The sequence below is a fragment of the Erpetoichthys calabaricus genome, chromosome 1, assembly GCF_900747795.2.
Source record: "Erpetoichthys calabaricus chromosome 1, fErpCal1.3, whole genome shotgun sequence".
Classification (NCBI taxonomy): Eukaryota; Metazoa; Chordata; class Cladistia; order Polypteriformes; family Polypteridae; genus Erpetoichthys; species Erpetoichthys calabaricus.
Window position 1 is genome coordinate 79,037,058 of NC_041394.2, and position 17,848 is coordinate 79,054,905.

A 17,848-nucleotide genomic window follows, 5' to 3' on the forward strand; every position below is an offset into this window, starting at 1 on the left:
ATCACCTCACTTCTTAATCTAGCTTCCACTACTCTTTCCCATAACTTCATGCTGTGGCTCATCAATTTAATTCCCCTGTAGTTACTGCAGTCCTGCATATCCCCTTTATTCTTAAATAATCTGCACCAGTACACTTCACTCCTCAGGCATCCTCTCCCTTTCCAAGATTCCATTAAACAATCTGGTTAAAAACTCCACTGCCATTTCTCCTAAGCACCTCCATGCTTCCATAGGTATGTCATCTGGACCAACGGCCTTTCCATTTTTCATCCTCTTCATAGCTGTCCTTACTTCCTCCTTGCTAATCCGTTGCACTTCCTGATTCACTAACTCTTCTCTCTCATTCTCTTCATTCATCAGCTTCTCAAAGTACTCTTTCCATCTGCTCAACACTCTCCTCGCTTGCGAGTACGTTTCCATCTTTATCCTTTATCACCCTAACCTGCTGCACATCTTTCCCAGCTCGGTCCTTCTGTCAAGCCAATCGGTATAGGTCCTTTTCTCCCTCCTTAGTGTCCAACCTCTCAAATGCCTTTTCTTTAGCCTTTGCCACCTCTCTTCACCTTGCGACTTATCTCCTTGTACTCTTGTCTACTTTCTGCATCTTTGACTATTCCACTTCTTTGCCATCCTCTTCCTCGGTATACTCTCCTGTATTTCCTCATTCCACCACCAGGTTTTCTTTTCCTCTTTCCAGATGTCACGTCAAGCACCCTTCTTGCTGTCACCCTTACTACATTTGCTGTAGTTTCCCCAACTCTGTGGTAACTCTTCACTGCCACCCAGTGCCTGTCTCACCTCCTCCCTAAACTCAACCTTGCAGTCTTCCTTTTTCAACTTCCACCATTTGATCCTTGGCTCTGCCTTCACTCTCTTCCTCTTCTTGATCTCCAATGTCATCCTACAGACCACCATCCTATACTGCTTAACTACACACTTTCCCCTGCCACCACTTTGCAGTCTTCAGTCTCCTTCAGATCAACTCTTCTGCATAGGATGTAATCTACCTGTGTGCATCTTCCTCCACTCTTGTACGTAACCCGATGTTCCTCCCTCCTCTTAAAATACATATTCACCACAGCCATGTCCATCCTTTTGGCAAAATCCACTATCCTCTGACCTTCATCCCTCTCCTTGACACCATACCGAACCCATCACCTCCTCATCTCCACTGTTCCCTTCACCAGCATGCCCATTGAAATCTGCTCCAATCACCACTTTCTGTCCCTTGGGTACACTGTTCATCACTTCATCCAACTCACTCCAAAAAAATCTTCTCTCACCCATTGCACACCCCAATTTGCGGTGCATATGCACTAACATTCATCATCACACCTCCAATTTCCACCTTCATAATCACTCTGCCTGACACACTTTTCATCTCCAAAACACTGACATACTGTTCCTTCAGAATAACTCCTAACCCATTTCTCCTCCCATCCACAACATCATAGAACAATTTGAATCCACCTCCAATCCACTTGGCCTTACTCCCCTTCCATTTAGTCTCTTTCACACACAATATATCAACCTTCCTTCTCTCCATCATATCTGCTAACTCTCTCTCCTTACCAGTCATACTGCCAACATTCAAAGCTCCTGCCCTCAGTTTCACTCTTTACCTTCCTCCTCCTCCTCTCCTCCGGACATGTCTCCCCCCTCTTCTTCTCCTTCTTCGGCCAACAGTAGCCCAATTTCCTCCAGCAACCTGTTGGCTAACAGTACTGGTGGCGGTCGTTAACCCGGGGCTTGACTGATCCGGTATGGAAATTTGTATCGTTGTCCGCATATTGATTTGGTAAAATTTTACACCGGATGCCCTTCCTGACGTAACCCTCCCCATTTTTACGGGCTTGGGACTGGCACGAAGAAACACACTGGTTTGAGCATCCCCTGTGGCTGGGTTATACTCCAGCTATCATTATATAAAAATAAAAGTGCTTTATCATTTCACCCTTTTTTTTTTTTTTATATAAATATTTATATTATATATATATATATATATATATATATATATATATATATATATATAAACTAAACACACTGAAAATGCAGGTATTAAATACACTTATTTTGACAATTTTGTTTTTGGTTGAGAGATTTACTTTCCCCTACAACTAATGCAGTTGGTTCCATCCCAATCTATTTGAGGGTAGCACTATAAACTACGAAGCGGCACCCTCTAGAGTGGGATTCTTGAAGAGTCTGTGGCGATTTACAGGATTCAGATACCAGCATGAAACGATCATTGGGGTGGGAAACAGTTTCTTTTAATTAAAAAAATAAATAAATAAATATGCATTACTTAGAATTAATCTGTTACATTGAACATTATGAACTTTTGCAATCTATGTGTGGAAGCATTAGAGAATATTTTTTGCGTTCTCAAGTGCTAAACAATAAGTCCAAAGACTTTCAGTAGGTTAATTTTAAGAAACTTTTTTGATTACAGGACTGGCTTTTTTGTGCATTTGATGTGGACCAGAAAGAAAGTATACTTGCATTTCACTAATAAAAGCCTAAAATAAACCAAAATATAAAATTTAACAAAATATAGTTTAGGATTTCCACATTTGTGCAGTAGTGGAAAACACCTTAAAACTGTTTGCATGTGCAACCATGTAATACTGTATGTAAAGTTATTCATGTTAAATATGCATTGCTGCTTTTTATTTTAGCACATTGGAGTACAGTATACAATTTTTTTTTTAGCAAAACTACAACTGTCGCCTTCTGACGGCTGGGACAAGTAGACTTCAAGCAGAAGCAGGGAGAGGAGAATGTACTGTATACCAAGTCAAAGTAAAATTATAAAGAGGGGGAAAAATACTATAGGATGACAAAGATTAAGACATTTAACAAAAATAAAGCTTGATGTACATAGGAACACATTTGTCAAGCATTTTAGACTTTTAATTATTAATGCCATTTAACACCTGTAACTTTGGTATACTGTTTGTGGGTAGCGGTGAGGTGTAAATGAGCAGAACTGCAATTAATAAAGAAAAGATTGAGTAACATGTCAAGTGCAACTGCACTACTATAAATGTCAATATGGTTTTAAATTGACAAGATCATATTTCACTAAAATGCTTGAATTCCATTACGAAGCAATAAAAGCATTTGTCCAGATTTTAAGAAAGCTTCTGATAAGATACAAGGCTAGTGATTAAACTTTAACAAATGTGAGTTAAGAAAAACTACATAGGGTGTGAAAATGAGCTACCACAGAAAACATGCAACAAAAGACCTTTTTCTGAATTAAATGGAGTGGTGTCCACCTTAGCTTTGAATACATAGTTGGGGGATGGAGTATAAAGCTTGCAAATGCATCCGATGAGAAAGGGTTAGGAGTCAGATTCATTACTAATCATATCTAGACTATGTACAGAAGCTTTTAAGGCCAGTGTTGGTGTTAAACTTGTGTGTCAATTACAAATCAAAAAGTGCTCTCTATCTCTGCACAGTTATGAAGAAAAAAAATTGAGGGGAAGGCCGTAGTACTAAATGGACCTTCAAAACTTTACTGGATGACATTATGTAAAATAAGTAACGCGATTAGGGATTGTCAGGCTGTTCGGTTAAATGGCAATTCTCATCAATTTCTTTATGTTCCATATTAGCAGACAATGGTAGAACATATGTATCAGAACTCCTAGTCTGTTAGCTGTATAGACTGGCAGAGGAGCAAGTAGATGGCCAAAAGCAAGCCATGAAGACTTCCTTTTGCACACATTATACAATATACATGCAGACAAAATTTAGTGAACAATGTGAAATTTGTGGAAAACCTTAACATTCCATGAGCAGAAAATAAAAGCATCAACTCACTATATTCCTGTAACCAAGTAAAAAACCTTATGTCATCAATAAGGGTAACAAAAACAGGCTTGCCAAATACATGAAAGTTGGTTAACCCACTACTGCAAAGATGTATGAGGAGCATAAATACAGAAAGCTGAGCAAGCATGTCTCAGTGTAATATGTGCAGAAGAGAAAACACACAAACAAAACAGTTGCTGCAGTTAGCCAGAGTTCATTGAACATTCCTGGATACATTTTGTAAACAAACCTACAAAAATTGGAAGTACATTTTGAGAATAGAACTTTTCAAGCTAGAGCACTGTATAAGAGTCATTCTTTTTGTACGAGTTATTCAAATGACAGTTGTCTCTTCCCATATAGTACCTGCATTAATAGCTATTCCTCTTGCCTCCACTTTGTCACCCATCTTTCTCACCACCTCTGGAGATGGACCAATAAAACGCACACCAGCATCCGTACACGCCTGTGCAAAGTCAGACCTCTCAGACAGGAAGCCATAGCCAGGATGAATTGCATCTACATCATTCTCCTGCAACATACATTTATAATAAAACAAAACAATTGGTTTCATTAAGTTACAAAAAAAAAAAAAAAAAAAAAAACACCACATACTAAACAGATTTTAAACTATTAGACCAACTGTCACAATAGGCCAATAGAGACCCATGAAGTTAGGCAAAAAATATTGTGCAAAATTTCCTTTAAATGTTTATTGATTTTAATTAGAAACTGATAAATTTGAATTGACTATGGAATGTTAACAAAACATAAGCTTCAATTTCGGGGAATACTCTTCTTTTCTTGCTCCTTTTATAGAGCAGCTTCAGTTGCTGGCTCCTCTCTTGTTCTCTTGGGTAGGGATTGAATTTTACTTTGTACCAAAATATTTTAAATAAAACCTAGTGCTTGGAGGAGGGAATGTCACATTCCACTAAACAATGAATGAAGGGTGGTGAACTGGCTCAGTCTATGTGGCTGAACACAGGAGAATCTGAAACACTATAGGCTCCTAACTTATTCAATAGGTTCATCTATATACTATTATTGAAATGTCTGTTGAACCTAGGTGACTCAGATTCCAACCAATAAATACACACATGGAACCACTGCACAAACCCATCTAGGTCAGTAACTTCAGGCACATCACCTCTTCAAAAATTTAACAGACCCCCATAATCAACAAGTACCTTTTAATCTTACAAGTTTTCTCTCTTGCTTAAATGACTGCTTGCCATGAAATAAACAGGTTATGAAATAGCCCAGAATCACATTATGCACACTGACGGGAGTGTCAAAAATTTGCCTGAAACAAGTAGCTGGATGAGCTGGACATTCCGACATTTTATTTTTTTTTTACACCATTGTTATACTATAGACAAACTGATGGCCACCCAAATATGCCACAACAACAACAACTTAGCTGGAGTAACAGTCTGTCTTGTCATTTCTACTGGCTATATCTTGTCACAAATCTATTGGCAGAATGTTTCAGAAGTGGCTCAATTGACAGGAAACACTTGAAAGCACAGTCTTATGTGAAAATCCCAGCAGGATTTCGACTGTAGACACACTTACACAGAGAACTAGGCATCCACTGTCAACTTATAATAACAAATGCTTTAGATTTAGACATGAAGTTATTTTTGTAAGTCTATCTACTTTTAAAAAAAAAAAAAAAAAAAAAATCCCTGAAAGTTCAAGCTTGCGTGTTTAATCAAACAGAGGTCACCATTTAAAGAAACAAGAAGTAAACCAAGGTGCAACACAATGTATGTTGCAGGTCACCATATCTTGTGCAGTCCTGGGTCATTTGATGCCCTAAGCCAGATAACACAAGCTCTCCCCCAGAAAGACAATCTTGCCGACATACTGTAAGGGTATAACAGTTAAAATCTGTTTAAAAATTAGTAAGATTTAAGCATCTTCCAATAAAAACTGTTTAACATGGAAGGTTGATCTAACCTGGTTCTACATTTTTCCCTGGATAATACATTTTCCTTTGGAGTATTAAGCAAAGTGTTTACAAACAGTTTAAAATGCCCTAATTAAAAGCTTCTACCAGTGAGTTGGGTTAATAAATTTTATAAAGCTGTCAAGAGTGAAAGTTCATTCCATAAACTATTCTGAGCATAAACTACAAAGAAAATGGTTACTAGCAGAGAATCTTTACAAAACTATGGTTAGTTGTCAGAGAAAATGTTCCACAATTAAATTTATTCTAAACTTAATCATGCTGGACTCAACTGGAAGTTACTTTGAATCAATGATTAAGGAATGCTTACAGAGACAAATAATTCCAAAAATGTTATTCAATTTGCTGCCAAGCCACAGGAATTTTAACAATCTTAAATAGGATTTAAGGAACAGTCATGTATAATTAAACTTGTCCACTATAGTGTACCGTAGTTAAAACAGGACTAGATTGGCAAAACCCACATGAAATTCTTGTTCATTATTTAAATGTTTAACAAATGTAAGCACTTTTGCAGTTGCTCAACATTATTGTATTGCTACATAGCAGTAAGGAATCAATCTTACCTTGGCAACTTTAATTATATCAGGTATATGCAAATAAGCACCAACGGGTGGCAAACCTTTTCCAATTAGATAGGCTTCATCTGCTTTCTGCCTATGCATCTGTCCAGTGTCCTGTTCAGAGTACACAGCTACAGTACGGATGCCCAATTCCGTACAGGCACGAAAAACACGAATTGCAATTTCACCTGGTGGAAGACAGACAAACTAATATGTAGGTACACATAGATGTAAAAATAAATCAGCCTGTCATTTCCATCACTTGCCACTAAATAGAATGATACAGACATGCCACACTTATATTTTTTAAATTCAACTTGGTGACTAGCAGATATGCAGGAAAAAAAAGCCGCCCACAATCAGAACAGTTATAAACAAGACCTCAAGCAAAATAAAGTTTAAAAAAATTTAACAAATTGTGATCTGTCTTACACCAATGCGTATATTTTCTAACAATGAGTCATTTAAAATTTAAACCATAGTATCAGAATTAATGACATGTATCAGAATACACAAATACACTTTAAGACGCATTATATAAACTATGTAGTTAAAATTTGAGTTCAAATAGGCTTGTAGAGGGTGAAATAGCTTTCAGAGACAAGTGTCAAGTGATGTAAAAAAAAATTTTTTTATAATATTAGTTGTGCTGGATATATGGGTAAATTTTTTTTTTTTTTTTTTTTTTTTAAAAAAGAAGTCAATTACTCAATGGAGAGTTTAAATCTAGGCTGAAGTCTCCAACTAACATTGTCGGCTGGAACAGTGCAGACCTTTATGGATACCAGGTCATTGTGGCACCACTTTGCTAGTAAACACAGTTTCATAAAAATAAAGAATCATTATAATCTGCAAATAATGTAGCCTTGAGGTTGCAATGTAATTTAAATACTAATTAGTCACATACTCACTTTATGTAAAACTATTTACTGTGCCATATGTCAGTAATGGAATACATTACCTCTTCAGTTAATTTCTAGTTAAGGGACTTTGAGATTTAAACTTTACCATGTTAATAAATGGCTTAGGCAACACCAATAATTTACAAACTCTACTATAGTGATGGGTGAACCAGCAGTTATACCGCTGCCTTAGTTCTCCCGATTCCCATTGCATTGCCTGTGGAGTACGCCAACTGACTAGGTCTTGAGTTTTCAGGGTACTCACATTTTCCTTAATCAAACCAAAGACATGCAAATTAGGTCAACTGGAACTCGTGTGTGGCATGAGAATGTGGGTGCAAATATGTTTTGTGATCCCAGCTGGGACAGAATGGCCACCATGACCCTTAAATGGGAAAAGTGGGGGTGTATAAATGTATAAATAAATGGACAGATCCCAAAAATTTCATCTTAATATAAAACAAAAATCAAAGCGCGTTGTACATGTGTATCTCTACCTTTATTTTACACACGTTAGCCAAGCTCTTCACAGCACAGGACTTTTAACATCCCAAATATTTTGTATTTGAGGGTACTTTGCATATTTATAAGTTAATTTAAAATGCATCATAATATGCAAAGCTCTTGTGCATAATTAACTATAAAACCAGGGTATGCACAATCAGACATTTAAAAATAAGCTAGATGCTCATCTCTTACAATCTAGTAAAGAATATACAGTACCATTATTGGAAAAAGCTAAATAGCCTCCTAAATTTAACTGCCTCAGACATTGAATTTCCAGTTCTGTAGATTAGCACAGGTCACATATCACCAACTTGAATTTCTAAAATTTCAAATTATGCATGCCAATATGACTCCACAAGTAAAACTTCTACACCTGACTTAATTTTCTTACATAGGGCTCTGACAAACGCCCCACCCCCTATCTTTTTTGTAGTTTGTAAACTAATGAGTGGATGCGATAAACATAATTGGATACCGTTTACAATCCATCAGTTTCTTCAATTTCCCTTTGAACTTCCTGGAGAAGTTATGGGAGCTGTGGATGAAAGGCACGATAACAGCAACACACTGCCAAACTGCTGCACGTGATGGGGAGTGAACAGTGCATTAAGAAGTTCTGTGCAGTGCAGTTTTGAAGGAACATAGGCCCAGAGGGTCTGTATGCACGAGTTTATTGTTTCATGGACAAAATTATTAAAATATTGTATAAAAATTACCTTTGGGCTATATGAATAAAGTGTGCATGAAACACTGAAGCACTTTTTCATACAAAAAGTAGCTCAATGTGATGTATAAATAAATGTTGTTGTTGTTGACTTGGGTCCCATCCCCAAGATCTCATTATATATACACCTCTCTCTCTCTCTATATACACACACAATTAAATCAGGAATTTAAGGATAAAAAAAATTGAAATCGAATATTACAGTTTACAATCAGACAGACTCCACACATGGGAAATCTGCACTTCATGTAAAAAAATGAAACTTAAAATATGTTCTTTTTAAGGGTGGTCTATTCTAAGCAAGTTAAAACTAAGGCACAAGAAAGAAAGAAAGAGTGTAAAGCAACTTCAGATACAACAAATGTCTAGTTATTTGAGGCCAGTAATAGCATAGTGATACATTTAAATGCACTCTATGTGAAACATACCTCTGTTAGCCACCATAACCTTTTTAATCGGCTTGTACTCCACGCGTTGTGTGCTCTGATAGACATGGCTAAGAAGAGAAATTCTTTTCACTCCAAGAAAGTTTAAGCTTTGCTTTAATAACTGCAGGCGCATCATCTGTTTATATATATTAAAAAAAAAAAAAAAGTATAGCATTAAGTAAGGAATCTCCGAAACTTAACACACTAACTATATCATATACATATATGACACTAAAGAATCTGCACTGTTAAAAGTGTTCAAAAAAAACTTAGGAATTTTACTATAAAGAAATTAACTATGCAAGAAAACCACTTTTTCCATTATAATCAAGGCAAAAAACAATGTATTAGGTCTTTTCAGGTTCGAAAGACAGCCTGAGTAGCATTTACTACACCAAATTGATCCAAATTTAACCTATAAAAGAAAAAAAATGTTATTCAGAAGTGGAAAAAAATTAAATAGTTATGAAGACAGACTGTACACATAGCACCCAGTTTCAAAATAAGGACCACCATTTGATAACCAAAGACTAGTTCATTTTACATATACCTCTTGGGGGAGGGGAGGGTGGGGTGAGAGAAAAAAAAATATATATTTCTAAGTCACTGCAACAATATGAAATTTTTACCAAAAAGGTCTACTAAAGTCTTACTTTGCAGCATATACAGTAATTCCATCTGTAGTCCAATGAGCTAACTATCAATGCTTTAGTTATCTGTTGGCAACCTCTCCAAGTAAAAACTACTTTCACTCATTAAATATTTTCAAAACAAAAAGGTATTGATCAATCATCAAAACAAGTTCATTTTTTTTTTTTTTTTTTGTGACGAGTGTAAATTCTTCATTGCACACCTGAAAAACAAGTACTGTATTACAAAAATGCATGCATGAAGATACTATATTACAAAACACACCCCTTACCTGAAATTAGGTAACTTTAGACAGTGATAAGCAAATATATTGTTTCAACAGCAGATGACTTAAGGTTTCAAAAAATGTGTTACTTTAGTAATGAGTCATTACTTTGTCTTCATTTGATAAGCATCATATATCATAATAAACCTTAACAATCACATCTACATAAAGACAGTGATACTGTAAAACTTCAGTCTACTAAATGAAAGATAAGTACACATTGTGTGCTGAATGATTATTGTGTAAAGTACATTAAAGATCTATATTTTTCTTGTTCAGGACAGTCTCACTGTCAGATGTTTACACTTCTGCCTCAGAGCTCCAGAGTCCACAGTTGCAAACTCTGTACAAATAATAATGAGGCCCAGAAAAATAAACACAATGCTACTCTGTATATTAAAAACACCATGCCACACCCCATTTACAAAAAAAATGTATCTAGCAAAATTCTGAAATAGTGAAAAAAACAAGATTGGATTTAAAAAAAAAAAAAAAAAAAACCATCAACCAGCTCACGTACAAAAACTACTTTCACAAGTATTACAAGGTTTCCCACATTTTATGAAATCATGAAAATGTTTTTATTCCATTTCTTTCTGAGGTATAACAAATCCCACTCTTAAAGGTAATTTTTCATAGAGTATATTGAATGTAATTATTGCACTGTAGCCCAGGAAGCTGTCAAAAGGAAGAACGGTCAGTTCTTTAAAGTTAGAAATGCCATTTAAACGAATCTGAAACTGTGTGTGTGTTTGGGGGGGGGGGGGGTTCTAAAGGAGTCTGGATTGAATTTCAATTTTTACAATGAGAAGTAAAGCAAAATGACACCTTTAATTGGCTAACTTAAAAAAAGAAAAAATACAAAATGCAAGCTTTTGAGGCAACTCAGGCCCCCTTCAGGTAAGATGTAAATACAGAAACTGGAGTTCCCTGTGTTTATATACACACATTAGGACAAATAACAACATTGGTAAGTCTTTAAGTGAGACATCAAGATCTTTGGATAAGATAACTGTCCAACAGAGTTGTTTGAAGTTTCTGATGAGTTTTGCAATACAATGTGGATCTGTAGTGAGGTTGTCTGTGTCAGTTGGAGAGATGCAAACAATCCTCAAACCTAGCCATAAAACTCTTCTCTATTCAAACCATGTTGTAATGTTTTAAAATTTTAGCATGAGTATGACTTCCCATTCTTTTCTTTCTTGCTGTGTTCTGAAGTTGCCCATAAGCACTGTGACTTTAAAGTCCCTCTCAGCAATGGCTGATGAAGTGGGCCACTACAGGAACATCTGTGTTGCCATGCTTGATGTGGAACCTGTTTAAATTCAATCTCTGGCGGAGTGTTTGTCCAGTTTCTCCCACAGAGTGCAGTGTCAGGACATTTCTTGCAGAGAATTAAGTAGACCACATTAGATGATCTGTAGGAAAATGATCCCTTTATGCGATGTTCTAGTCGGCATTGTAGTATAATTATATGGTCTGTATTATAAATGTGAGCACACATTTTACATCTTTTCTATACAGGGAGATGTGCCATTTTCTGTTGGTTCACTCAGGGAGCTTCAGACAATTAGTTGCTGCAGGTTTGGTGGTCGTCTGTATACCAGGAGGGAAGGTTCAGGAAATACATTTTTCAGTGTTTGGTCATTGTTAAGCATTGGCTGAAGTTCTTTTATAATTTTTCGAAGTGCTTCAAGATGTGGGTTGTAGGTGACAAAGGGGATGTGGTTCTTGTTGTCTTTGTTTTTGTATTCCAGAAGGTTGTCTCTGCGTATGGCAGTAGCTCTTCTTATTTGTGTGTCTGTTGTTTTGGGAGTATAACCTTGTCTGATGAAATCTTGTCTAAGCTCCTGCAGTTCTTCACGGTCTGTCGGTCTGAGCAAATACGATTGTATCTTATTGCTTGGCTGAAAATAATGGAGCACATTATATATGCTTGGGGTGGAAGCTATCACTTCTCAGGTAGGTCCGTCTGTCTGTTGGTTTGTGAAAAACAGAAGATACAAGGGTGTTGTCTTTCAGTTGAATGGTGGTGTCAAGGAAGCGGACTTCTGTTTTTGAGTAATTCAGCTTCAGCTTTATGTTGGGGTGAAAATAATTATATTAATTATAAAAATGGAGGAGGTTCTTCTCACTGGCAGTCCAAATTATGAAGAAGTCATTTATGTAACAGAGATACAGCATTGGTTTTAAGAAGCACATGGACATAAAATCTTCTTCCAATTTTGCCATAAATAGGTTTGCATAGTGAGGTGCAAACCGACAGCTCATTGCAGTCCCCATTTGTTGCAAGTAGAAATCTTGTCCAAAAGAGAATAAATTGTGTGTCAGAGAATTTTATCATTTGTATAACCGACTCTGTGGGCAAGTCATGTTGTTTGCGGTACGTTTCACATGCCAATATGCCATCATTGGGGTTCTCAGAAATTAAAAACTGTTTACATGATCCCTGATGTCAAGAGGAAAGTTACTATCTTTTTTAGTTCTTTCTTGCAGAGATCTGTGGGGTCGCCTTGTAGTTTGTAATAATGCATAGAACTGGACAATTGTCTTTGTGCCTCTTGTATATACTCTGATGTGTTCATGATAACTAAAGCACCCCCTTTGTCTGCTGGTTTGATAATGATTTCTGTATTTTCCCTTAGTGAATTTATGGCTCTCCGCTCATCCACAATAATGTTTTCTATCTGATTTTGCCTCCTGTTTAAAATCCCGGTTTTCACTTTGTCGGAAGCAGTCTAATTATCCAGGGTAGAGTTTTTGCCACCTTCTGGTGTCCATGCGGATTTATATGGGGAGTTGTAGTATAAAAGATAAAAATTTGCTGCACTTAAACTTCTGTATTCAAGGCAGAGCTGGAGCACTGAGGATATTTTCTCTTAAAATATCAGATTTTACAATTCGGTCACTTTATTCATTTCTACAGTGGAATATCCCATTTCCAATTATCCACATTCAGTAGGTCAGTGATGAAGTAACAAAGATACCAAAAAATATTCACACAGAAAACCAAAAGCACATTTTCACAAAACTTTCTAATAAATTGAAGTTTATACAATACTTGCCAAGACACTCAGGAATTTACTGCCCCTGTTTATGAATGAAGGGGGAGGGGGTGGCCGAGTTGTAAATGTGTTGGTAAAGCATATGGATAGTCATGAAAATTCCATGCTTGACCGAGGGATGAGGGCTTAAAATTTATTTAAATTTAAAAATTTGTGGGTTACAGGTCAGGAAGCAAAATGGTGAAACTTAACCAGGGGAGGTAGTCTCCATCCAAGCAACAGGGTAAACCATTAATCCATAATTTTATACCCCAAAAAACAGGGAGAAGCATGTTTAGGCAACAGTGAAACTTCACACTACTAGGCTACTACAAGAAAGAATTTCTTGCTTCCCCCCCACTCCCTCCTTGTTGCTTGATATTTGCCTCTACCATTTTTTCAGTACCTGTCACTGACAAAAATAAACCACAGTAGTTTCTATTTTGCACCTTGTATAGTTTTTGTTTCCGATAACCCACCAAACCTGACCAAATGGTTTTAGAGTATATTGGTAGTAGTGAATATCCTTGAGACATCTAGGGTTGAAACTGAACCAATATATGACTGAATTCTGGTTTAAATTGAACATCCTTAAACATCCTTATTGTTCTTGATTTAAAACGCAGAGTATGGATGCAGAATACATAGTTTAGCAATAGATAGATAGATAGATAGATAGATAGATAGATAGATAGATAGATAGATAGATAGATAGATAGATAGATAGATAGATAGATAGATAGATAGATAGATAGATAGATAGATAGATAGATAGATAGATAGATAGATAGATAGATAGATAGATAGATAGATAGATAGATAGATAGATAGATAGATAGATAGATAGATAGATAGATAGATAGATAGATAGATAGATAGATAGATAGATAGATAGATAGATAGATAGATAGATAGATAGATAGATAGATAGATAGATAGATAGATAGATAGATAGATAGATAGATAGATAGATAGATAGATAGATAGATAGATAGATAGATAGATAGATAGATAGATAGATAGATAGATAGATAGATAGATAGATAGATAGATAGATAGATAGATAGATAGATAGATACTTTATTAATCCCAATATGCACATTTACCATGACCTAAAAACAAATCAAATTCATTCAGGCTATATAAAAGCATTTTTTGACAATTACGAATTAAGACATTAACTCAAGGATATAGCGAGTTGGAAAATGACTAACTGACATTAACTCAAAAATCAAGATTAGAAGTTAGCTTTTTTTTTTTTTTTTTTTTTTTTTTTAAATAAACTTTACTCCATTTTGTTGGCACATTTGAGTCATGATGCTGTTACGGTTTTGAAATTCTAAAGGCATCTAGAAGGGAAGAATTTACGAAATTAACAGTAGCAGCTCTACATTGCAACAGGAGAACCAACATTATGCAACATGAACCATATACTATATTTGAAATTGATAATCAACATTCAACACAAGTACACAATGTCCAACTGCAAGCTATTGGCTCTAATTCCTTGTATTTATTTTTTTTGTTTATTTTTAGAAATACTGCACCACAGCAGAAAAATGTGGTGGGGTTCATGGTGACCAGAAATCAATCTTATCTAAAAGGAATAATAAAAGGTTTTGTCAGAAGTAAAACATAAGCAATACAAAAACACAAAAGGTATTTCTAAATATGGTCCTTTTGTAACCTCATAAAATCTATGACAGAAACTGAAGTTTATAAAAATTTAAATTTAGAACCAAGCAATTTTACATTGGGGGGCAAATGAGTCACTAAGAAGCTTCAACAAATATACATTTAGTGACCACTTAATTAGGTACAGCTGAAGAACTGCTTGTTAAGTGACTTTGAATGGACTGGTCCAGTTATTTCAGAAGCTGATCTACTGGGATTTTTGTGCACAACCATCTCTAGGGTTTACAAAAAAAGGTTACACAAAAAAAAAAAAAAAAACACACACACACACGATAAATATCCAATGAGCAACATTTGTCTGGGCAAAAATACCTTGATGTCAGAAGAGAATGGTTAGACTGGTTTGAGCTGACAGAAAGGTAACAGTAACTCAAATAACCACTTATCACAACCAAGGTACTCAGCAGAGCATTTCTGAATGCAGAACATGTAGAACCTTGAAGCAGATGGGTGCCAGTTCTATCAGCCAAGAACAGGCAACAATTCACATAGGCTCACCAAAATTGGACAACAGAAAATTGGGAACAATGTTGCCTGGTCTGACAAATTGAGTTGTGCTGTGACATTCAGATAGTAGGGTCAGCATTTGGCGCCAACATCATGAAAGCATGGATCCATTACGCCTTGTATCAACAGTTCAGGCTGGTGGTGATAGTGTAATGGTGTGGGGGATATTTTCTTGGCACACTTTGTAAGGATGCTCAGTTGGTACTAAGGGGCTCAAATGCCACAGCCTACCCGAGTATTGTTTCTGACCACGTCCATCCCTTAAATGACTATGGTGTACCCATCTTTCTATGGCTACTTGCAGCAGGATAATGCGCCATGTCAAAAAAGCTCAAATCATTTTCAAACTGGTTTCTTGAATATGGCAATGAGTTCACTATACTCAAATGGCCTCCACAGTCACTAGATCTCAGTCCAATAGAAAACCTTAGGAATGTAGAGGAATGGGAGATTCACATCATGGATGTGCAGTCCACAAATCTGCAGCAACTTTGTGTTACTATCATGTAAATATGGACCAAAATCCAGGAGGATTTTTTCCAGCACCTTGTTGAATCAATGCCAGCAGTTCTGATGTCAAAAGGGTGTCCACACGGTAATAGCAACGTGTACCTAATAAAGAGGCCAGTGACTGCAACTGGGTTGTCATTGCTACCACACCTCATTTTGATAGATTCAATTAAATATCACAGCCTTTTACTGAAAAATGGCAGAGGACCTTAACAGTCAGGACACGTGTAATCATTTAAAGAGCAAATTTTTCATACCGCAGTATTAACAGATACAAAAAAAAAAAAAAAAAAGTGTTATCACAAAAGCTACAAACAAGGAAAATGTACAGAATATTGATACACCACTGTGCTGCATACCAAAAAAAAAAAAAAAAAAAGGTCAAACCACATATTGGCAGGCAGATTGCCCAAGCACAATGAAAAGCTACTTTTTCAGCTTCCTTACAGATCTGGTTAAACAAGACTAACCTTTCACCCACTTTCAATAATTAAATAAAAAAGTGACAACCTCAAAGTCCTCAGTGCTCAACATTTTGTTAAAATGTAACAAGGATGCACTCACATACTGACCCTACAACTATAAACTCACTAAGCAGGCTTTTTCCTTGCCAGAGTTCAAAGTTTGAAAACAAAAGTGCTCATTCAAAACAATTGTTCACAAACCATTTTGCAAAGAGTTTTTCTTTTAGGTATAACAATTTGCTCTAAGCACATTGTCTGCTAAGTACAGAACAGTCATTTCTGGAAGAAATTGTCACATCACATTTAGATACAATTCATATACCAGGGTGGCACAGGGATATGGGAAATTTTCAATTGATGTTTAATGCATGAGTGAACATATTACAAAATATATTTAATGACCTGTAGTGTACAGGATATGCAACTAATGATGGTAATCAATATTCATTTTATGTTTTGAAGAAATCTTGAAGGTGTTGTCCATTTCTCTACACATTCTGACAGCGTGTTGTGGAAATCTGCATTGCAGGCTCAACATTGGTCCAGGATTCCTCAACACTAAAAACGAATGGGTTGGTGGGCTTCACAAAAATGTATTTTTAGAAGCTAAATGTATGCAACACCTGCTAATAAAAAGCACCAAAAAAGTTAAAATGTCTAAATCGGTATGAGTGGATTCATAAGAAATAATTTCCTTCACAGAGGTAGAAGTACATAAGAATAGTTGTGTCTAAACATTTGACTTGAAGCATACATATTAATATTTCAAATGTCCAAGTCTAAATATTGATTGTAACACAAATTTGAAACTTCTTACACTATTAGAGATCTAGCCTTCTGTAGACCTCTGCCAAAGGATCAAATAGCAAAACATTCGTAATCATTGACCATGAAATTGTCTAAAACTATTCCCCCACATTTATAGTTGAAATAAATGTGTGTGTGGCTCTTAAAGAGCTAGAACCACTAGTAAAAATCAAATATCAAAATTATTAAATTAATGATTCACAATCTCAAAGTAGCATGAAATGACATTACAATTGCCTATGTTGCCAATCCCCCATTTTTGTCGCAGTTGTGTAAAAAGGAGTAACCTTGATCCCTTGTGTCCCATTAGGTTGGGAACAAATGGGGTCAGTTGATGTGGTATACACAACTTCTAGAAATTTGTCAGACATATTGCTTTAGTCTTTTTCACAAAGGTGCGATTTCCCACACAAAATCCGGTTCATGTGGGTTCGAGGAACACAAAAACTTAAACACTCTGCATATCTTGACAACAAGATGTAAAACGGCACATTCGTGAAGCTTTCCCATACCAGCGAGTCAGGAGGCATCAGACAGGCAACCTCAAAAAAGTAATTAGGAGCACAAAAAGTACATCCATTAATTCATTTTCTGATCCCTACCCATTCTCAGGAAACCAAAAATCACAATAAATTATGACTTGATAAGCAGAATTAAAGCACAGCTATTCCAGAGGGGAGTGGAAGTGAGGAAAAAAAATAAATGAATTTGAATTAAAGGCACAAAAGAACAAAGTTACACAATACTGTAAGTAAGACAAAACACTGTGCACACTTAAAAGTATTTCTGAAATGCATAGACATACAGTACATGTGAGAGAATGTGTGCTCATAAAACAGATGCAATAATTGGGAACTCTGAATAGTTTAAAGATCATTGAGGAAAAAACAAATGTGATCCATATTTACTTTGCTCTCGAAAGCAACACAACCACCAAAAGAACACAAGTTGTGTTCCTACTGGATCACAAGAGCAGGATGCTAA

General features: G+C 36.0%; 1 protein-coding gene across 2 annotated transcripts in view; it reads right to left on the reverse strand.

The window, feature by feature from the left end:
* The window catches only part of pcxa (pyruvate carboxylase a), a 725,880-nt gene that overhangs the window by 653,306 nt on the left and 54,726 nt on the right, over positions 1-17,848 (reverse strand). For both annotated transcript variants that reach the window (XM_051932342.1, XM_028802434.2), the window contains exons 2-4: positions 8,922-9,057; positions 6,364-6,548; positions 4,189-4,354 (exon numbers count right to left, since the gene is read on the reverse strand). In XM_051932342.1, the coding sequence (XP_051788302.1) occupies positions 4,189-4,354; positions 6,364-6,548; positions 8,922-9,057 (487 nt within the window). The remainder of the gene's footprint in view (positions 1-4,188; positions 4,355-6,363; positions 6,549-8,921; positions 9,058-17,848) is intronic.